At 41.5% G+C, this 15072-nt stretch overlaps 1 protein-coding gene across 1 annotated transcript; it reads left to right on the top strand.

The window, feature by feature from the left end:
• Window positions 1-13312: 13312 nt before the first annotated feature.
• Window positions 13313-14657, top strand: LOC122322176 (golgin subfamily A member 6-like protein 6). Its single transcript, XM_070282409.1, has 3 exons — window positions 13313-13344; window positions 13427-14039; window positions 14148-14657. Exons 1-3 carry the CDS (start codon window positions 13313-13315, stop codon window positions 14655-14657), a joined length of 1155 nt encoding a protein of 384 aa, XP_070138510.1.
• Window positions 14658-15072: the final 415 nt, after the last annotated feature.

Here is a 15072-nt window from a genome sequence, read left to right as displayed (position 1 = left end):
GCAGCAGTGTGAACGAAATTTAATGTTCGGATCACTGCTGGACACCGGCAGAGAGATGGGGACGGAAAAATGTACTTATCTTTTGGCGGAACAATGCCGAGAACTGCTGGCAGAAGAAAATCCAGTAATGATCCGGCTCGAAGGACCAATGTTTTGTAGGGGGGCGTTGGTTCCGCAAAAGATTCCAGGATTAGGGATGAAATGATAAGTCGGGGGCGTCTTTCGGATGGTATAACGCGGTCAGCTTTATTCGGCTGCTTACATGAGATAACTTAACTTAGAAAAGCAAACAAGGCAAAAAATAATAGAAAAAATACGATCGACGACGGCCGACGAAGGAGCGAGAGCGCAAAGGGGGGCGAGCGCGGATGCGCTCTTCAGCTCGGGTGCGCTCTTCAGTGCTGGTGCGCTCTTCAGCGCGGGTGCGCTCTTAAAGTTGCGGCACAACGGCCCCTCACGTAAACAAATGTTTTTTAGGACTTAAATATTTTGAATGTTTTTATAGACTTTAACGACAGTTTTGTAAGCAATTAAGAATTATATAATCAAGATTTCTGTTTTATAAATTTACTTATAGATAGAAATATTTTACTTTAATAAAAATAGTTTGTTAATTTTTTATTTTATTTTATTAAAGGTTATGGCAGAAAAAAAAAATATCGCGTTATTAATATTCACTACGGTCCTATTATTACTATTACTTTTATGGTTTTCTTGCTTTTATGGCCATTACGTTTTAAAGGGTACGTTGCATCAAGAAGAGCCAGGAGCCAGAAGAGCCTGCGTCTAGCAATCCATATGAGCCGGATGTTGAGTATTGGGCTCATTCAAAAGTGGTAATTGGTGCTATGGACAAGGAATGTCCGCATTGTCTTGCTCTGAAATTAAAAAATGAGCCAGCTGGGATGTGTTGCACGTCAGGAAAAGTGCAACTACCAAACATTTAAACACCACCTGAACCATTGAACGGCTTACTTATCGGCACGGATCCTTTTTTTTTAAAACAAGTTAAATCTTATTGTAGTCGCCGGAATCGTTCAGAACCATTTTAACATAACCGGGCGCTTAGAAGATGAGGTGACTATACAATAATAAGACTATAAACTATATACAATAATTTACAATTATTTACATTAGTTTACAATATTACTGAACAACACGGGAAGACAGATCGCTTGGGTGAAATCTCTGTAAACGCCTAAGAGTTTGCGGGTCGGCCAGCCTTCTAGCTAGTGGTTTTGGGTGATTCGTTAGCCTGTCCGAGTACCGTCGGCTGTGTCGGCTTAGGAGGTCGCCCACCGGAACAAGGCTTATGTCGTTTTGGATGCCCTGGTTTGTCACATACGAGGGAAGTCCGGATACCCGTCGAGCAGCACGTGCCTGCTCTACCCTCACCCTGTTTAGCTGGTGCTTGGATGCTGTGCCCCATACCTCGATCGCATACGTCCAGGTTGGCGTGAGGATTGCTTTAAGCAGCAAAACTTTCGTCGAAAGCTGGAGGCTTTTGGATCCCAGGAGCCAGTCGAGCTTTTGGGGCTTGCGAACGCTTTTGGCTTTGATCGCCATGATGTGGGTGTTCCATATGAGCCTGTGATCTAGGTGTACACCTAAGTAGCAGTGAGAGGTGGCGTTTTTAATGGTGTCACCATTGAAGGTATGCACGATGTCGATCACAAGTCTTAAAGAAAAAGTGACGCATGCCGACTTGCTGCAATTTATGACAATGTTCCAGTGCTTGGTCCGGCGCTCCATCGCAATCAGCCAGTCCTGAACAGCAGCCGAGGCTGTCAGCTGAGACGAGTGGGGTGCTAGGAAGGCCGTGTCGTCGGCATAAGTAGCCAGAAGCATACGAGCGTCTGTGGCGGGCGACGGAACTGGCATATCACTCGTGTACATGGTGTACAGGAATGGACCTAGTACAGTTCCTTGGGGCACTCCTGCGTGAATGTGTGCCAAGCTGGATCGTGAGTCTTTTACTGCTACAACGAAGGTTTGATCGGCAATGAAAGACCTCAGGATGGCGAAATAGGGTGCAGGGAGAAGTTCCTTGATTTTCTAAAGACGGCCCTGGTGCCACACCTTGTCAAAGGCTTGTTTTACGTCGAGGAAGACGCTGATAGCAGGCTGATTGAGCGGAAGGAATCGATTCGAGATAGTGGCTTGTTGGCTTTGGGATCATGATGATCCGGGCTTGCTTCCAAAGCCTTGGAAAATGTCCCAGGCTTAGCATGGTGTTGAAAATTTTCACCAGCGCTAACACTCCTTTGGGTGGAAAAGCCTTGGCCGCTCTATTGTCGATGCCATTGGGTCTTTTTTAAGGAGTCTTTTTTAAATTAAACGCTTTTAACTGCAGCGTGACTTCTTGCGGCGTGGTGTGTCTGATGGGGCGCGCTGGCTGAAAGGGAGCGCGTAAGAAGTCGCGGTGTGAGGCGTCTGGAAGTTCAAAAGGAGTGAAGGTGGCAGACAGCTGTTCAGCAAAAGCGTTGGCTTTGTCGGAGTCGTTCTTAAGCCAGCGGCCAGTGTGGCTTTGTATTGGGGATTGTACAGAGTACATTACAGAGTATTGAAGAGCCTCCAAAGATTATATAGAGTGTTGTGCTACGAGCAAATGGTTTTGAACAAGTGTTTTCATGATCGTTTTTATGAATGGCATTAGATCCGATAAACTTTGTGGGAGGGTAAGTTTCCGTTTTGCTTGTCTATTGTTTCGGTTTTTTAGTTTGTGGTTAAGGGTATTTTCGCTTATCTTGATTTACCCAAGATACCTAAACCCCATGGTAAACTATGATTTTTTTTACATTTCCTTTACGTTTTCCCGGAGCTTGTGGAAAGCGTATCCGCTCAGCTCGGTAGTTTCTTTGATTTTTGACCACGGTTTTAACGTTTAATCCTTAAATTACTTTGTTTTTTTTTATTATGAGATAAAAGATTTATTTTATTGGTTTAGAGAATGAAAATAGTTATCGCAAAATTTCAATGGCTAACAAGTGTGTATCGAAGTTAAGATCACATATTCGATCCTATAAGGTATATAAGTTAATAATATCTGTTTTTAGGAGTTATTTAGACGCGCGATACAGCGCGAATGAAAAGATTTTGGGGTTAGCTAGGCTACGACCGTCACGATTTTAATATTAAAAAGTCTTATATCGAATCTTCATATGCTGCCCGGCTCCATTTAAATGGTGTCGGGTAGCCGCTGCTTTTTGCAGTGCATTGCCCGACGATTTCGCTGACGAGAAAGGAACGTCGTGCGCAGTATCTGTGTCTATTTTTATGACGACTATGCTAAGCTGTAAATACTATGGTGCAAATAGTAAAGCAGATGGCCAAAAAGGCAATCGCAGCCGTTCCACATATTATAGGCCGTTTTACCAGTCCTTTTTCCATATCGAAAAGGTATTGTAGGTTTTGGATATTTAGTTTTTGCTAATATAAAAAAATATGGTAAACTCAATACTTTTGAATTTGGTTTTTTTTTTCGCTGTTTTTCAGAATTTTTGAAATGGCTTGTGCATCAATTAGAGCATCATTCATCTGTATTCATCATAAAGGTAAGACGACCGAGGGGCGCTCGGGAAACGATTTATTAGTACATGTATGTCAAGCTATTTGTAGTTTATTAAGACAGGAGGAGTTAGTAAGGAAATTTAAAATTCTATATTTTAAATTTAAAGGACAGGAAAGAGATGTGATATAGTAGAAACCATTGTAGTTCGAACATATGTCGAACTACAATGGACTAAAGAGGACTAAAGATTCTAGTCCTTCTATTGGGAATGTTTAAATTTAAGCCGGTTAGTAAATGCTGGCTATCTACATCCCCATTAATTAGGTTATGCAGAAAAACTACACCGAGCCTTGTCCTACGATTTGTTAAGCTAGGTAAGTTTATTAGTAAGAGTCTTCTATTATAAGATGGAAGACGAAGATTTGCATCTTAGTTTGGACCTCTAAGTGAAAAAGTTAAGAAATTATTTTGTATGGATTCTATGCGCTACGGATGTACTCCATATTGGGGACTCCAGACAAATGAACAGCATTCCAGAATCGGACGGACCAAAGAAATGAATAAGGTTTTAGTTATGTAGGGGTCGTTAAATTCTTTTGACCGCCTTTTAATAAAACCAAGGACTCATTTAGCCTTATTAACCATTAAGGAAATATGGTCGGCATTTAAGTTTGGTGCCTCATAGGTCGCGGAGATCATTAACCTGGGTTAATTTTTTTTCAGGCAATCCCAAAGAGAGTATACGTAGCCTGCAGAGGGCAAGAACGATCAAAAGACATAAGCTTGCATTAGCTAAGCACCATTTTTGAAAGTGTTCAAGATCAAACTGAAGACTGCATTGGGCAGAGATGGATTTGTACTGAAAACAAAGCTTTACATCATCTGCATACATAAGAACTAGAGAGTTCGTTAAAGCAGGGGGCAAGTCATTAATAAAAAGAGTAAATAATAACGGGCCAAGATAACTTCCCTGAGGGACTCCAGATGTAACACGGACCAAACGGGAAAATACATTTTGAAATAAGACTCTTTATGTTCTTCCATATAAGTAGCTGGAGATCCACATTAGGAGGTCTGTAGGAAATCCCAGCACATTCAGTTAACTCAACAAGAGTGAGTCATTGACTGAATCAAATGCTTGTCTGTGTTAATAACATCGGTTTGAGTTCCCTTTCAAAGGCCATCTATGACAAAGGATGTGAACTCCAGTAAATTAGTGGTGGTGAGGCGACTCTTAAACAAGCCATTCCAAAATTGAGAGATGATCAAAGGTGTTGCAAATGAGGAGTAATTAATTTTAAAATTATTTAAACTAATTAAGTAATTAAAAATGTATTTATTTTTTATTTTTATTTTAGCATATTAAATCTAGTATTAATTACTAAAGTTAATGTTAGTAAGGCGCTAGATAAGTCCTTCGGCCTGGTACATTAACATTTAGTATTTAATTCTAAATACGGAGGTGTATTTTTCTAGAAACGGTGTACAATTTTTGTATATTTTATGTTGTGGGAGATAAAAGAACGGAAGATGGGAGGATGGATGTTCCAAAAATTGAGTTACGTGTGGGCCCTTATACGGGACTCCAACATGGAGAGGTTTGCACCGCAGAACCGGCATGCCGGGCGAGCGCAACCTTGTAGAAGGTGTTCGTGAGTTTCCTGGATGTGTCCTATGCGTAGACGGGTGTATAGTGTGCACTCGTGTTTGTTGAGTCCACGAGGAAGTGAGGTTTTTTCACGGGATGGGCTTATGGATTTGTATCTATGGCTATAGACACTCCAATCCATTCGCTGCTTTTGTTCAGTAGCAGCTTTAATAAGCCTTTTAATATCTTTGGTGTTAGTGGGGGAAAATTGGCTAGTTAGTGCCGTGTTCATGTATCGGGCAGCCGCGTCGGCTTGTTCGTTTCCAAGAATTCCCTGGTGACTAGGAGCCCAAACAATAATTATCTTTGTTTTGTATATAGCGATAATCTTCTGTATTTCGCATATTGTTGGGTCTGAGTCTGAGTGGTTCTCCAGCGACCGGTTAGAGCGGTTTTACTAGCGACCGGTTAGAGCTAGTGAGCCGCCTAGGAATAAAATTCTTTGTCGACATTGCTAAATAATCGAGAATGCTTGGAAATCCTGTTTCAGCCAGAACACACTGTATTGGTGATTGGAATGGAATGCTTTGATTGAACGACTAGCTGATGAGTGAAATGGAGGTTGGATTTCCTTCAAGTTGGATGTATCGCACCAACCTTAGATAGGAAACCGTAATCAATTTTGGCAGGGATGAGGGTATGGGTTATGTTGGTTAGAGTATTGGAGTGGATATGTGAGAATTTGGAGCAAGAAATTTGATTATGTTAACTCGGGTTTCAAGTTGTTTCCTTAGTAAGATACAGTGATCCTTAAAGCTCAACCTGGAATTGAAAGTAATCTCAAGTATTTTTAAGTTTGTAACAAGATGGATAGACTTGTTATTGATGGAAAGCGAAGCCCTGGAGTGTAGACCCCAGGCTTCCAAATCTTGAAGGACTTAAATGAATGTGCTTTTACATTATTTCGATTTTTATCTCTGGTATAGATTATGGCGTCGTCTGCATATAAAGATATTTTTATTTCCTTCTATCTACATAGACTGTTGTTGATTTTTTCGAAAGCAATGATGAAGAGGACAACAGATAGAGGTGACTCTTGAGGGATTTCGTTGATAAGTTAACAGCTCCGGAGGTTTTGTCGTTGACTCTGACTTTTAAGGTCCTCTTCATCATAAAGGCTTTCACAAGATTGTAAAGCCTTGGACCAATGCCCCAAAGCTGGAGTCGAGAGGGTAATGCATGCAGCCCCGCACGATCGAAGGCCTTTTCGAAATCCGTTTGCCAGGATGGAGACGTGGTTCCTTGAAAAAATGGCATTCGACCCGAAGTGTTGGATTTTAAGGAGAGCGTCCATGTGGTGGCTTTTGAATGCAACCTGATTGCCGTTTATCAGGTTATGTCGGTTGATGTACCACATAAGTCAGAGGGCCAGCATTTTCTCGATTATTTTGCTAAGACATGTGATTATTGATATTGGGCGATACCCATTTAATTCGGATGTTTTTTTGTAAGGCTTAGGGATGGGAATGACTGTGGAGGATCTCCAAGTGTGGGGGGTAACTGCCTGTGGAGAGCATGGAGTTTTAGATATCAAGGATTCGTTGTTTAAGGCTTTGAGGGGTGTGGTTTAACATAGGATAGGAGATTCTATCGGAACCGGGAGTTTTATCTTTGGAAGGAGTATCCAGAGTTTTTGCTGTTGGTAGGGCAGTAGGATTGTAGAATTAGGTAAGGTAAGAATCTTTACGGGCTATGTATTCCCGGCTTAAGTTATCATCCGCACCATATTTGGACCAGATGTCACTGAAATTTTCGGCAATGGTTAAAGAGTCTGTTAATAAACTGCCGTCTGTTTTGATGCATTTGATGATCACTGAGGGGGGACCCTGGGAGGCGTTTAATGTCTGGCCATATCTTTTTACAGGAGTAGGCTAGGGAGATTGGGGAGGCGAAGTTATCGAAGGCTTTACGCTTTACGAGAAGCATTGTCTTCTTGAAGAAGGCATTTGCTCTTTTGTAGTTTACTAATTTATTTCCGCCAACGGATAAATCCTTACATGGCTCCAAAAGCTTAAGAGGTTAGATGTGGCCATTTGGGATTTGAAGATATGGAAAAGTTTTTTGTTTGGAGTCCGTAAGCTGCTGTAGCTGCGGGTTCCACCAGGAGATTTTCGCTTTGTGTGGGAACGGAAGTGTTGACAGCAGCACTGATACTTTTGGAGAGAAGAGCGACCAGGGGGTTTAAGCAACCAGGAGCCGGTGTGCCATGATATGTCTAGCTTGCTGAGTAGGTTGTTGAAATCGATAGTTACGAGAATAACACCGGAGGGTTTTGGGATGCCGTCGCCTTTCCTGGTAAATTTGAACACCAAGTGGACGTTTTGGCTAGCCAGTTCTTTAATGATTTCATCTTCAGGGATGTTAATATGATAAGGGGCATAAAGGGGCCTTTAACAAAGTTGAGAGAATCGTGTAATTTGCACATAATTTCGCATATTCCAGCTAGGTTGTTTGTTTTCGTGAAATTTCCGGCTGCGGTTTTGATTTTAACAATCAATAAAAGGTTGCCATCCCGGAGAGTGGAGATGGGCAGAATTTCTTTGCTACTAATTCTTAACGAACGGTTTACAGCAAAGCAAGAAAACTCGGACAATTTTTTGCTTGTGTTTTTTGACGATATAATGATAAGCTTTGGGATTTCTTTTGGAGTTTCGGGTAGTTCTGGAAACACCTTTTGAAATTTTTGGATTTTTTTTTGATTTGGTCCGTGGTCCGAACGGCGTGAGGAGCTTATGACAAGTGCAGCTTGGAGGTCAAATGCATTTTACGATAGAGCTATCACACCATGGGCGAAAGAATGTACATATACGAAGAACTCACGGGGGAGATAAGTCCCTTGATTACCAAAAATCGGGAGGGAGAAAATTCACTATCGTGAGAGAGAGATGCACTAAGAAAAAAGCGAAAGATAAAATAAACAAAAGCAGTAGAAAAATGAAAAGAAAGGCCATTATAGAGAAAGAGAATAAATTTTACTTTGTTTTATTGAAACAGTTTTCAGAGATCATTTTCCAAATACCGTGAGAGACTGAGAGAGTCATACTTTTACTTTGGAGTCCAAAGTTCAAACTTAGCACTCAGTCATTTTTAAAAACCCAAGGCTTTCGGAAAGTACCTCCACTGTAGGACTCCACTGTAGGACAAGTAAATCAGCTATAGGTCATTCTACAGTTTTTTCTTTTCACAAGCACTGGGCCTCGGCAATTGCTGGTGGTCCACTGATCTCCACGAGGCGATCTACTTTTGAAGCTTTAAGCTTTCAACCGGTTTTTGTCTGAGCTTGGAAAAGACGACCCTATGTGCTGCTTTCACTTCGGCAGCTCTCACGCAGCCAACTTCAGAGGATGCCGCAAATATCTGCAAGTCGCATTTAAGCAAAATAAACAATCAAAGCTCACAGCAGCTAAAGAATGGAACACTTTTCCTTCAACCAATCTCTCACCCAACGTTGGTAAGGATTCATTTGCAAGTGTAGCCAGATGGAACCTACCCATCCCTCGCAAAGAGATTGAAAAAACTCCCCCTCCAAAAAACCCGCCAAAATAACATTGATACTAGAGGTCTGCATGAATAGCTGAAAAACGACATTAAACTGGACAAACTTGAAAATGAATTGAGTGAGATAGAATGCTGAGACGAAAATTAATAAATGAGTGAGTGCGACTGTATAGGTCTCACTCGCACAACATTCGGGGGATGAAACCCGAATTGAATGAGTTAGAGTTAAAGTTCGCATTCGAATTGTTTCGAATGCAATTTAGAATGTACGATACAACTATGCATATTTTCCTTTTTTTAGACGCTGATAATAAAATAATTCAAAAGCAAGTCATTGTTTTTAGTTCAGAAATATTCATTAATATGTTGTTTTTTTTTTATTTTACATATTTTATATGAGAATGTAAAAATGTTTTCAATATTTATTAATAAATGATTTTCCAGCACAATTTTGAAGCTAAAAATTTTTTTTCAAATAATTTAATTTGGAAAAATATAAAAAAAAAATTAAACAAAATACACTAAGAAATTAATAATAATAATTACCATAAGTAAAAAAACACTTTTATTATAATTTACCTTTCGGTCAATTCCGTCATTATTAAAGAAGTATTAAAGAAGCGTTTTGGTCAACAAAAGAAAATTAATGAATGCATGGAGTGTGTTAAAAACCATTCGAGACATTCAGCTGCATTCCTCATTCCAAAAGCACTCTTTTTACTTCCCACCCCAATTCACTCGGTTTCAAAGCAAGATAATAAGTTAGAATGCTCTCTTACTCTCTCACCCCCTCTCACTCAATTCGTTGTGTCTCTTGCACTCATTCATTCTATTCCATTCGGATGTATTTTATGGCTGAGGCAACAAGAATGTATTTCTCTGCATACCTCTAATATATATCCTGCTGGAGTCCAACAAAAAGGGGGTTTCGGGGGTTTTCATCCCCCGAATGTTGTGCGAGTGAGACCTAAACAGTCGCACTCACTCATTTATTAATTTTCGTCTCAGCATTCTATCTCACTCAATTCATTTTCAAGTTTGTCCAGTTTAATGTCGTTTTTCAGCTATTCATGCAGACCTCTAGTATCAATGTTATTTTGGCGGGTTTTTTGGAGGGGGAGTGTTTTCAATCTCTTTGCGAGGGATGGGTAGGTTCCATCTGGCTACACTTGCAAATGAATCCTTACCAACGTTGGGTGAGAGATAGTTTGAATGAAAAGTGTTCCATTCTTTAGCTGCTGTGAGCTTTGATTGTTTATTTTGCTTAAATGCGACTTGCAGATATTTGCGGCATCCTCTGAAGTTGGCTGCGTGAGAGCTGCCGAAGTGAAAGCAGCACATAGGGTCGTCTTTTCCAAGCTCAGACAAAAACCGGTTGGAAGCTTAAAGCTTCAAAAGTAGATCGCCTCGTGGAGATCAGTGGACCACCAGCAATTGCCGAGGCCCAGTGCTTGTGAAAAGAAAAAACTGTAGAATGATCTATAGCTGATTTACTTGGGGATTGCTAACGTGAAGATAGATAGGACAATTTCAGTCCTACAGTGGAGGTACTTTCCGAAAGCCTTGGGTTTTTAAAAATGACTGAGTGCTGAGTTTGAACTTTGGACTCCAAAGTAAAAGTATGACTCTCTCAGTCTCTCACGGTATTTGGAAAATGATCTCTGAAAACTGTTTCAATAAAACAAAGTAAAATTTATTCTCTTTCTCTATAATGGCCTTTCTTTTCATTTTTCTATTGCTTTTGTTTATTTTATCTTTCGCTTTTTTCTTAGTGCATCTCTCTCTCACGATAGTGAATTTTCTCCCTCCCGGTTTTTGGTAATCAAGGGACTTATCTCCCCCGTGAGTTCTTCGTATATGTACATTCTTTCGCCCATGGTGTGATAGCTCTATCGTAAAATGCATTTGACCTCCAAGCTGCACTTGTCATAAGCTCCTCACGCCGTTCGGACCACGGACCAAATCAAAAAAAAATCCAAAAATTTCAAAAGGTGTTTCCAGAACTACCCGAAACTCCAAAAGAAATCCCAAAGCTTATCATTATATCGTCAAAAAACACAAGCAAAAAATTGTCCGAGTTTTCTTGCTTTGCTGTAAACCGTTCGTTAAGAATTAGTAGCAAAGAAATTCTGCCCATCTCCACTCTCCGAGATGGCAACCTTTTATTGATTGTTAAAATCAAAACCGCAGCCGGAAATTTCACGAAAACAAACAACCTAGCTGGAATATGCGAAATTATGTGCAAATTACACGATTCTCTCAACTTTGTTAAAGGCCCCTTTATGCCCCTTATCATATTAACATCCCTGAAGATGAAATCATTAAAGAACTGGCTAGCCAAAACGTCCACTTGGTGTTCAAATTTACCAGGAAAGGCGACGGCATCCCAAAACCCTCCGGTGTTATTCTCGTAACTATCGATTTCAACAACCTACTCAGCAAGCTAGACATATCATGGCACACCGGCTCCTGGTTGCTTAAACCCCCTGGTCGCTCTTCTCTCCAAAAGTATCAGTGCTGCTGTCAACACTTCCGTTCCCACACAAAGCGAAAATCTCCTGGTGGAACCCGCAGCTACAGCAGCTTACGGACTCCAAACAAAAAACTTTTCCATATCTTCAAATCCCAAATGGCCACATCTAACCTCTTAAGCTTTTGGAGCCATGTAAGGATTTATCCGTTGGCGGAAATAAATTAGTAAACTACAAAAGAGCAAATGCCTTCTTCAAGAAGACAATGCTTCTCGTAAAGCGTAAAGCCTTCGATAACTTCGCCTCCCCAATCTCCCTAGCCTACTCCTGTAAAAAGATATGGCCAGACATTAAACGTCTCCCAGGGTCCCCCCTCAGTGATCATCAAATGCATCAAAACAGACGGCAGTTTATTAACAGACTCTTTAACCATTGCCGAAAATTTCAGTGACATCTGGTCCAAATATGGTGCGGATGATAACTTAAGCCGGGAATACATAGCCCGTAAAGATTCTTACCTTACCTAATCCTACAATCCTACTGCCCTACCAACAGCAAAAACTCTGGATACTCCTTCCAAAGATAAAACTCCCGGTTCCGATAGAATCTCCTATCCTATGTTAAAACACACCCCCAAAGCCTTAAACAACGAATCCTTGATATCTAAAACTCCATGCTCTCCACAGGCAGTTACCCCCACACTTGGAGATCCTCCACAGTCATTCCCATCCCTAAGCCTTACAAAAAAACATCCGAATTAAATGGGTATCGCCCAATATCAACAATCACATGTCTTAGCAAAATAATCGAGAAAATGCTGGCCCTCTGACTTATGTGGTACATCAACCGACATAACCTGATAAACGGCAACCAGGTTGCATTCAAAAGCCACCACATGGACGCTCTCCTTAAAATCCAACACTTCGGGTCGAATGCCATTTTTTCAAGGAACCACGTCTCCATCCTGGCAAACGGATTTCGAAAAGGCCTTCGATCGTGCGGGGCTGCATGCATTACCCTCTCGACTCCAGCTTTGGGGCATTGGTCCAAGGCTTTACAATCTTGTGAAAGCCTTTATGACGAAGAGGACCTTAAAAGTCAGAGTCAACGACAAAACCTCCGGAGCTGTTAACTTATCAACGAAATCCCTCAAGAGTCACCTCTATCTGTTGTCCTCTTCATCATTGCTTTCGAAAAAATCAACAACAGTCTATGTAGATAGAAGGAAATAAAAATATCTTTATATGCAGACGACGCCATAATCTATACCAGAGATAACAAGAAAGGAAAGCTAACTTCGGGCGGAGCCGAAGTTGATATACCCTTGCAGTAAATTGTGGAAAAAATTAAACACTGAAACTATTTAGTATACCTAGTATACTTTAAATTTGGTATAGTTAGCCTTTTTATCATTTTTAACAATACTATGGAATGATTTAACATATTCATTTGTTATACTGGGATTCCGGGTAGTAGGTTATTAATGATCATAAAATTGTGTTTATTTTCATTGTTAAGTTTACAACCCTATACATTTTAAATAACACCCGAATTTTTATTACAAGAAAACCATGGGATTATCCCATGATGACCTAATTTAGGTAATGCCACCAATTGGTTCAATGGAAATCCTCCTTCGTTGAATGAACACGTGCAAGGGTTTTCTATTGCGTAACAGGTAGTACAGATATCAATGCAATTTATATGGGTACTGAGGAACTTTAAAATATCAGGTATTACCTTTTTTCTGATTAGTCAAATCGGAATAACATTATCCCTCAAATTTGGGCTGTAAATATTCGTAACGCCTTAATTCATAACACAACAGGTAAAACAGGTATATAAAAAGATCCTGACATTTTATTGCCATGACGAAAAGGGTAAAACTGTATAACCTTAAAGGGTTAAGGGATTATACGTTTTTTTTGTAATATTACCCAACTTGCCTATATATTGAAAAAACCACTAATCCGTAGATCAGTCTAAAAAAAATTTTATCGAGTGACGACGTTACTCTGCCAGTTAATTTAAAGTGCGTGAAAAGTATTTTTTGCCAGTGCTAATATTAAGGAGTGCAAGTTATATTTTTTACCAGTGGCAAAAAGTGTGTGTTTAAAAAATATATGAAATAATTGTTAAAACATATATTTTGGTAAGTCTATTCCCCTAAAAGCATCCCTTAGTATGAGGTTTATGAAGGAGGAATTTAATCCTTCGTAAATTTCCTATTTCCATTTTTTACCATAATTGTGAATTCCATAATTGTGAAAATAATTTAATTTGAATTTTTTCCAACAGCACGCAAAAAATGCCACGTGTTTCCCGCACATCCCAGGAGCAACGCCGCCAAGCTGCTTTAAACCGCAGCAGAGCCCGCTACCAACAAAATGCGGTGGAAATAAGAAGCAGGAACTCGCAACACATCGCCAATGTACGAGCAAGCAACCCAGACTTACAGGAGGAAAGTCGTGCGCAGAATTCCGCAGCACGGGCTCAGAGGAGACGCAGCGAAAGGATTCGCAATCTAGAGCGCCTTCGGGATACTGCAGCACATGCTGATAGGCGACTGGATCTTCAATTCCGTGTTCCAGAGAGGGTTCGGGACGCAGAATCGCATTTTGATCGTCGACAGAACCCAGACTATCGTGTTTCAGAGAGGATTCGGGACATGGAAGCACGGGCGACCCGTCGAGAAGACCCCGAGGAGCGGCGACGAGAGCAGTTACGAAACACTGCTGACCATTCTACTCGGAGGGATAATCCAGAGCACCGAATTCCCGAACGGATTAGGGACATGGAGGCACACGCGGCCCGCCGAGTGGACCTGGAGGAGCGGCGACGAGAGCAGGTGCAAAATACTGCTGACCATGCGACGCGGAGGACTATTCCGGAGTACCGAAATCCGGAACGAGTTCGGGACGCCACAGCGCGTGCTATTCGTCGAGAGGACTCCGAGGAGCGGCGACAAGAGCAGGTGCAAAATACTGCTGACCATGCGACGCGGAGGACTATTCCGGAGTACCGAAATACGGAACGAGTTCGGGACGCCACAGCGCGTGCTATTCGTCGAGAGGACTCCGAGGAGCGGCGACAAGAGCAGGTGCAAAATACTGCTGCCCATGCCTCTCGGAGGACCAATCCCGAATTTCGAATTCAAGAGCAGATTCGGGACGCCGCAGCGCGAGCTGCTCATCGCGAGGACCCAGAGGAACGTGCAAGGGAACAGGAAAGGAACACTGTAGAACACCGACAGCGACGAAGGGATACGGAAGACAGGCAGCGAGAACGGGAAAGGGACGCCGATTACAGGAGAGCAACCAGGAGAAATCCCATCGCAAGAACACAGGAGCAACGGATAAACACATCGCAACGCCGGGAAACACGACTACAGCGGAGGATTCGGGAACAACAAATTCGACTAATGGCAGAGGAAAGATTAATAAACTTCAGGATGGACCCCCAAAATCGACTGGATGCCTCCCAAAGGCAGTCTCAACGCAATATGGACGCAAGAGCTCAACTTTCGTAGGACGAACTGGATCAGGAACGAGAACAACAGCGAAATAGGATTCGAGCAACAGCAAGGGATCTTTATCACAGGAACATAAAGGAAGGACCAACGGAAATTTGTATTTGCTGTGGAGGAACATGGTTCCGTTCGCATGTAAGTGGATTATACATCCTGGCTATCTCCTCTAAATTTCCCCTCCTAAACGTTGGCAACGCTTTTTATTTGTCACGAAAATTTCCCAGTCCGTCCGGTAAATATAACTTTTGCCATACTTGTCGTCGTGCCATCTCTCTTGGCAAACTCCCGTCACTCTGCCTTTCCAATGGGTTTGACTTCCCAGAAATTCCTGAGTGCTTGAATGGACTCACCTGCCTCGAAGAACGCCTCATCTCACCGAGAATTCCTTTTATGAGGATTATTTCCCTCGGCTATG

This window comes from Drosophila bipectinata, chromosome 4 (genome assembly GCF_030179905.1).
Source record: "Drosophila bipectinata strain 14024-0381.07 chromosome 4, DbipHiC1v2, whole genome shotgun sequence".
Taxonomy (NCBI): domain Eukaryota; kingdom Metazoa; phylum Arthropoda; class Insecta; order Diptera; family Drosophilidae; genus Drosophila; species Drosophila bipectinata.
This window is presented reverse-complemented; position numbering and strand designations above follow the sequence as displayed.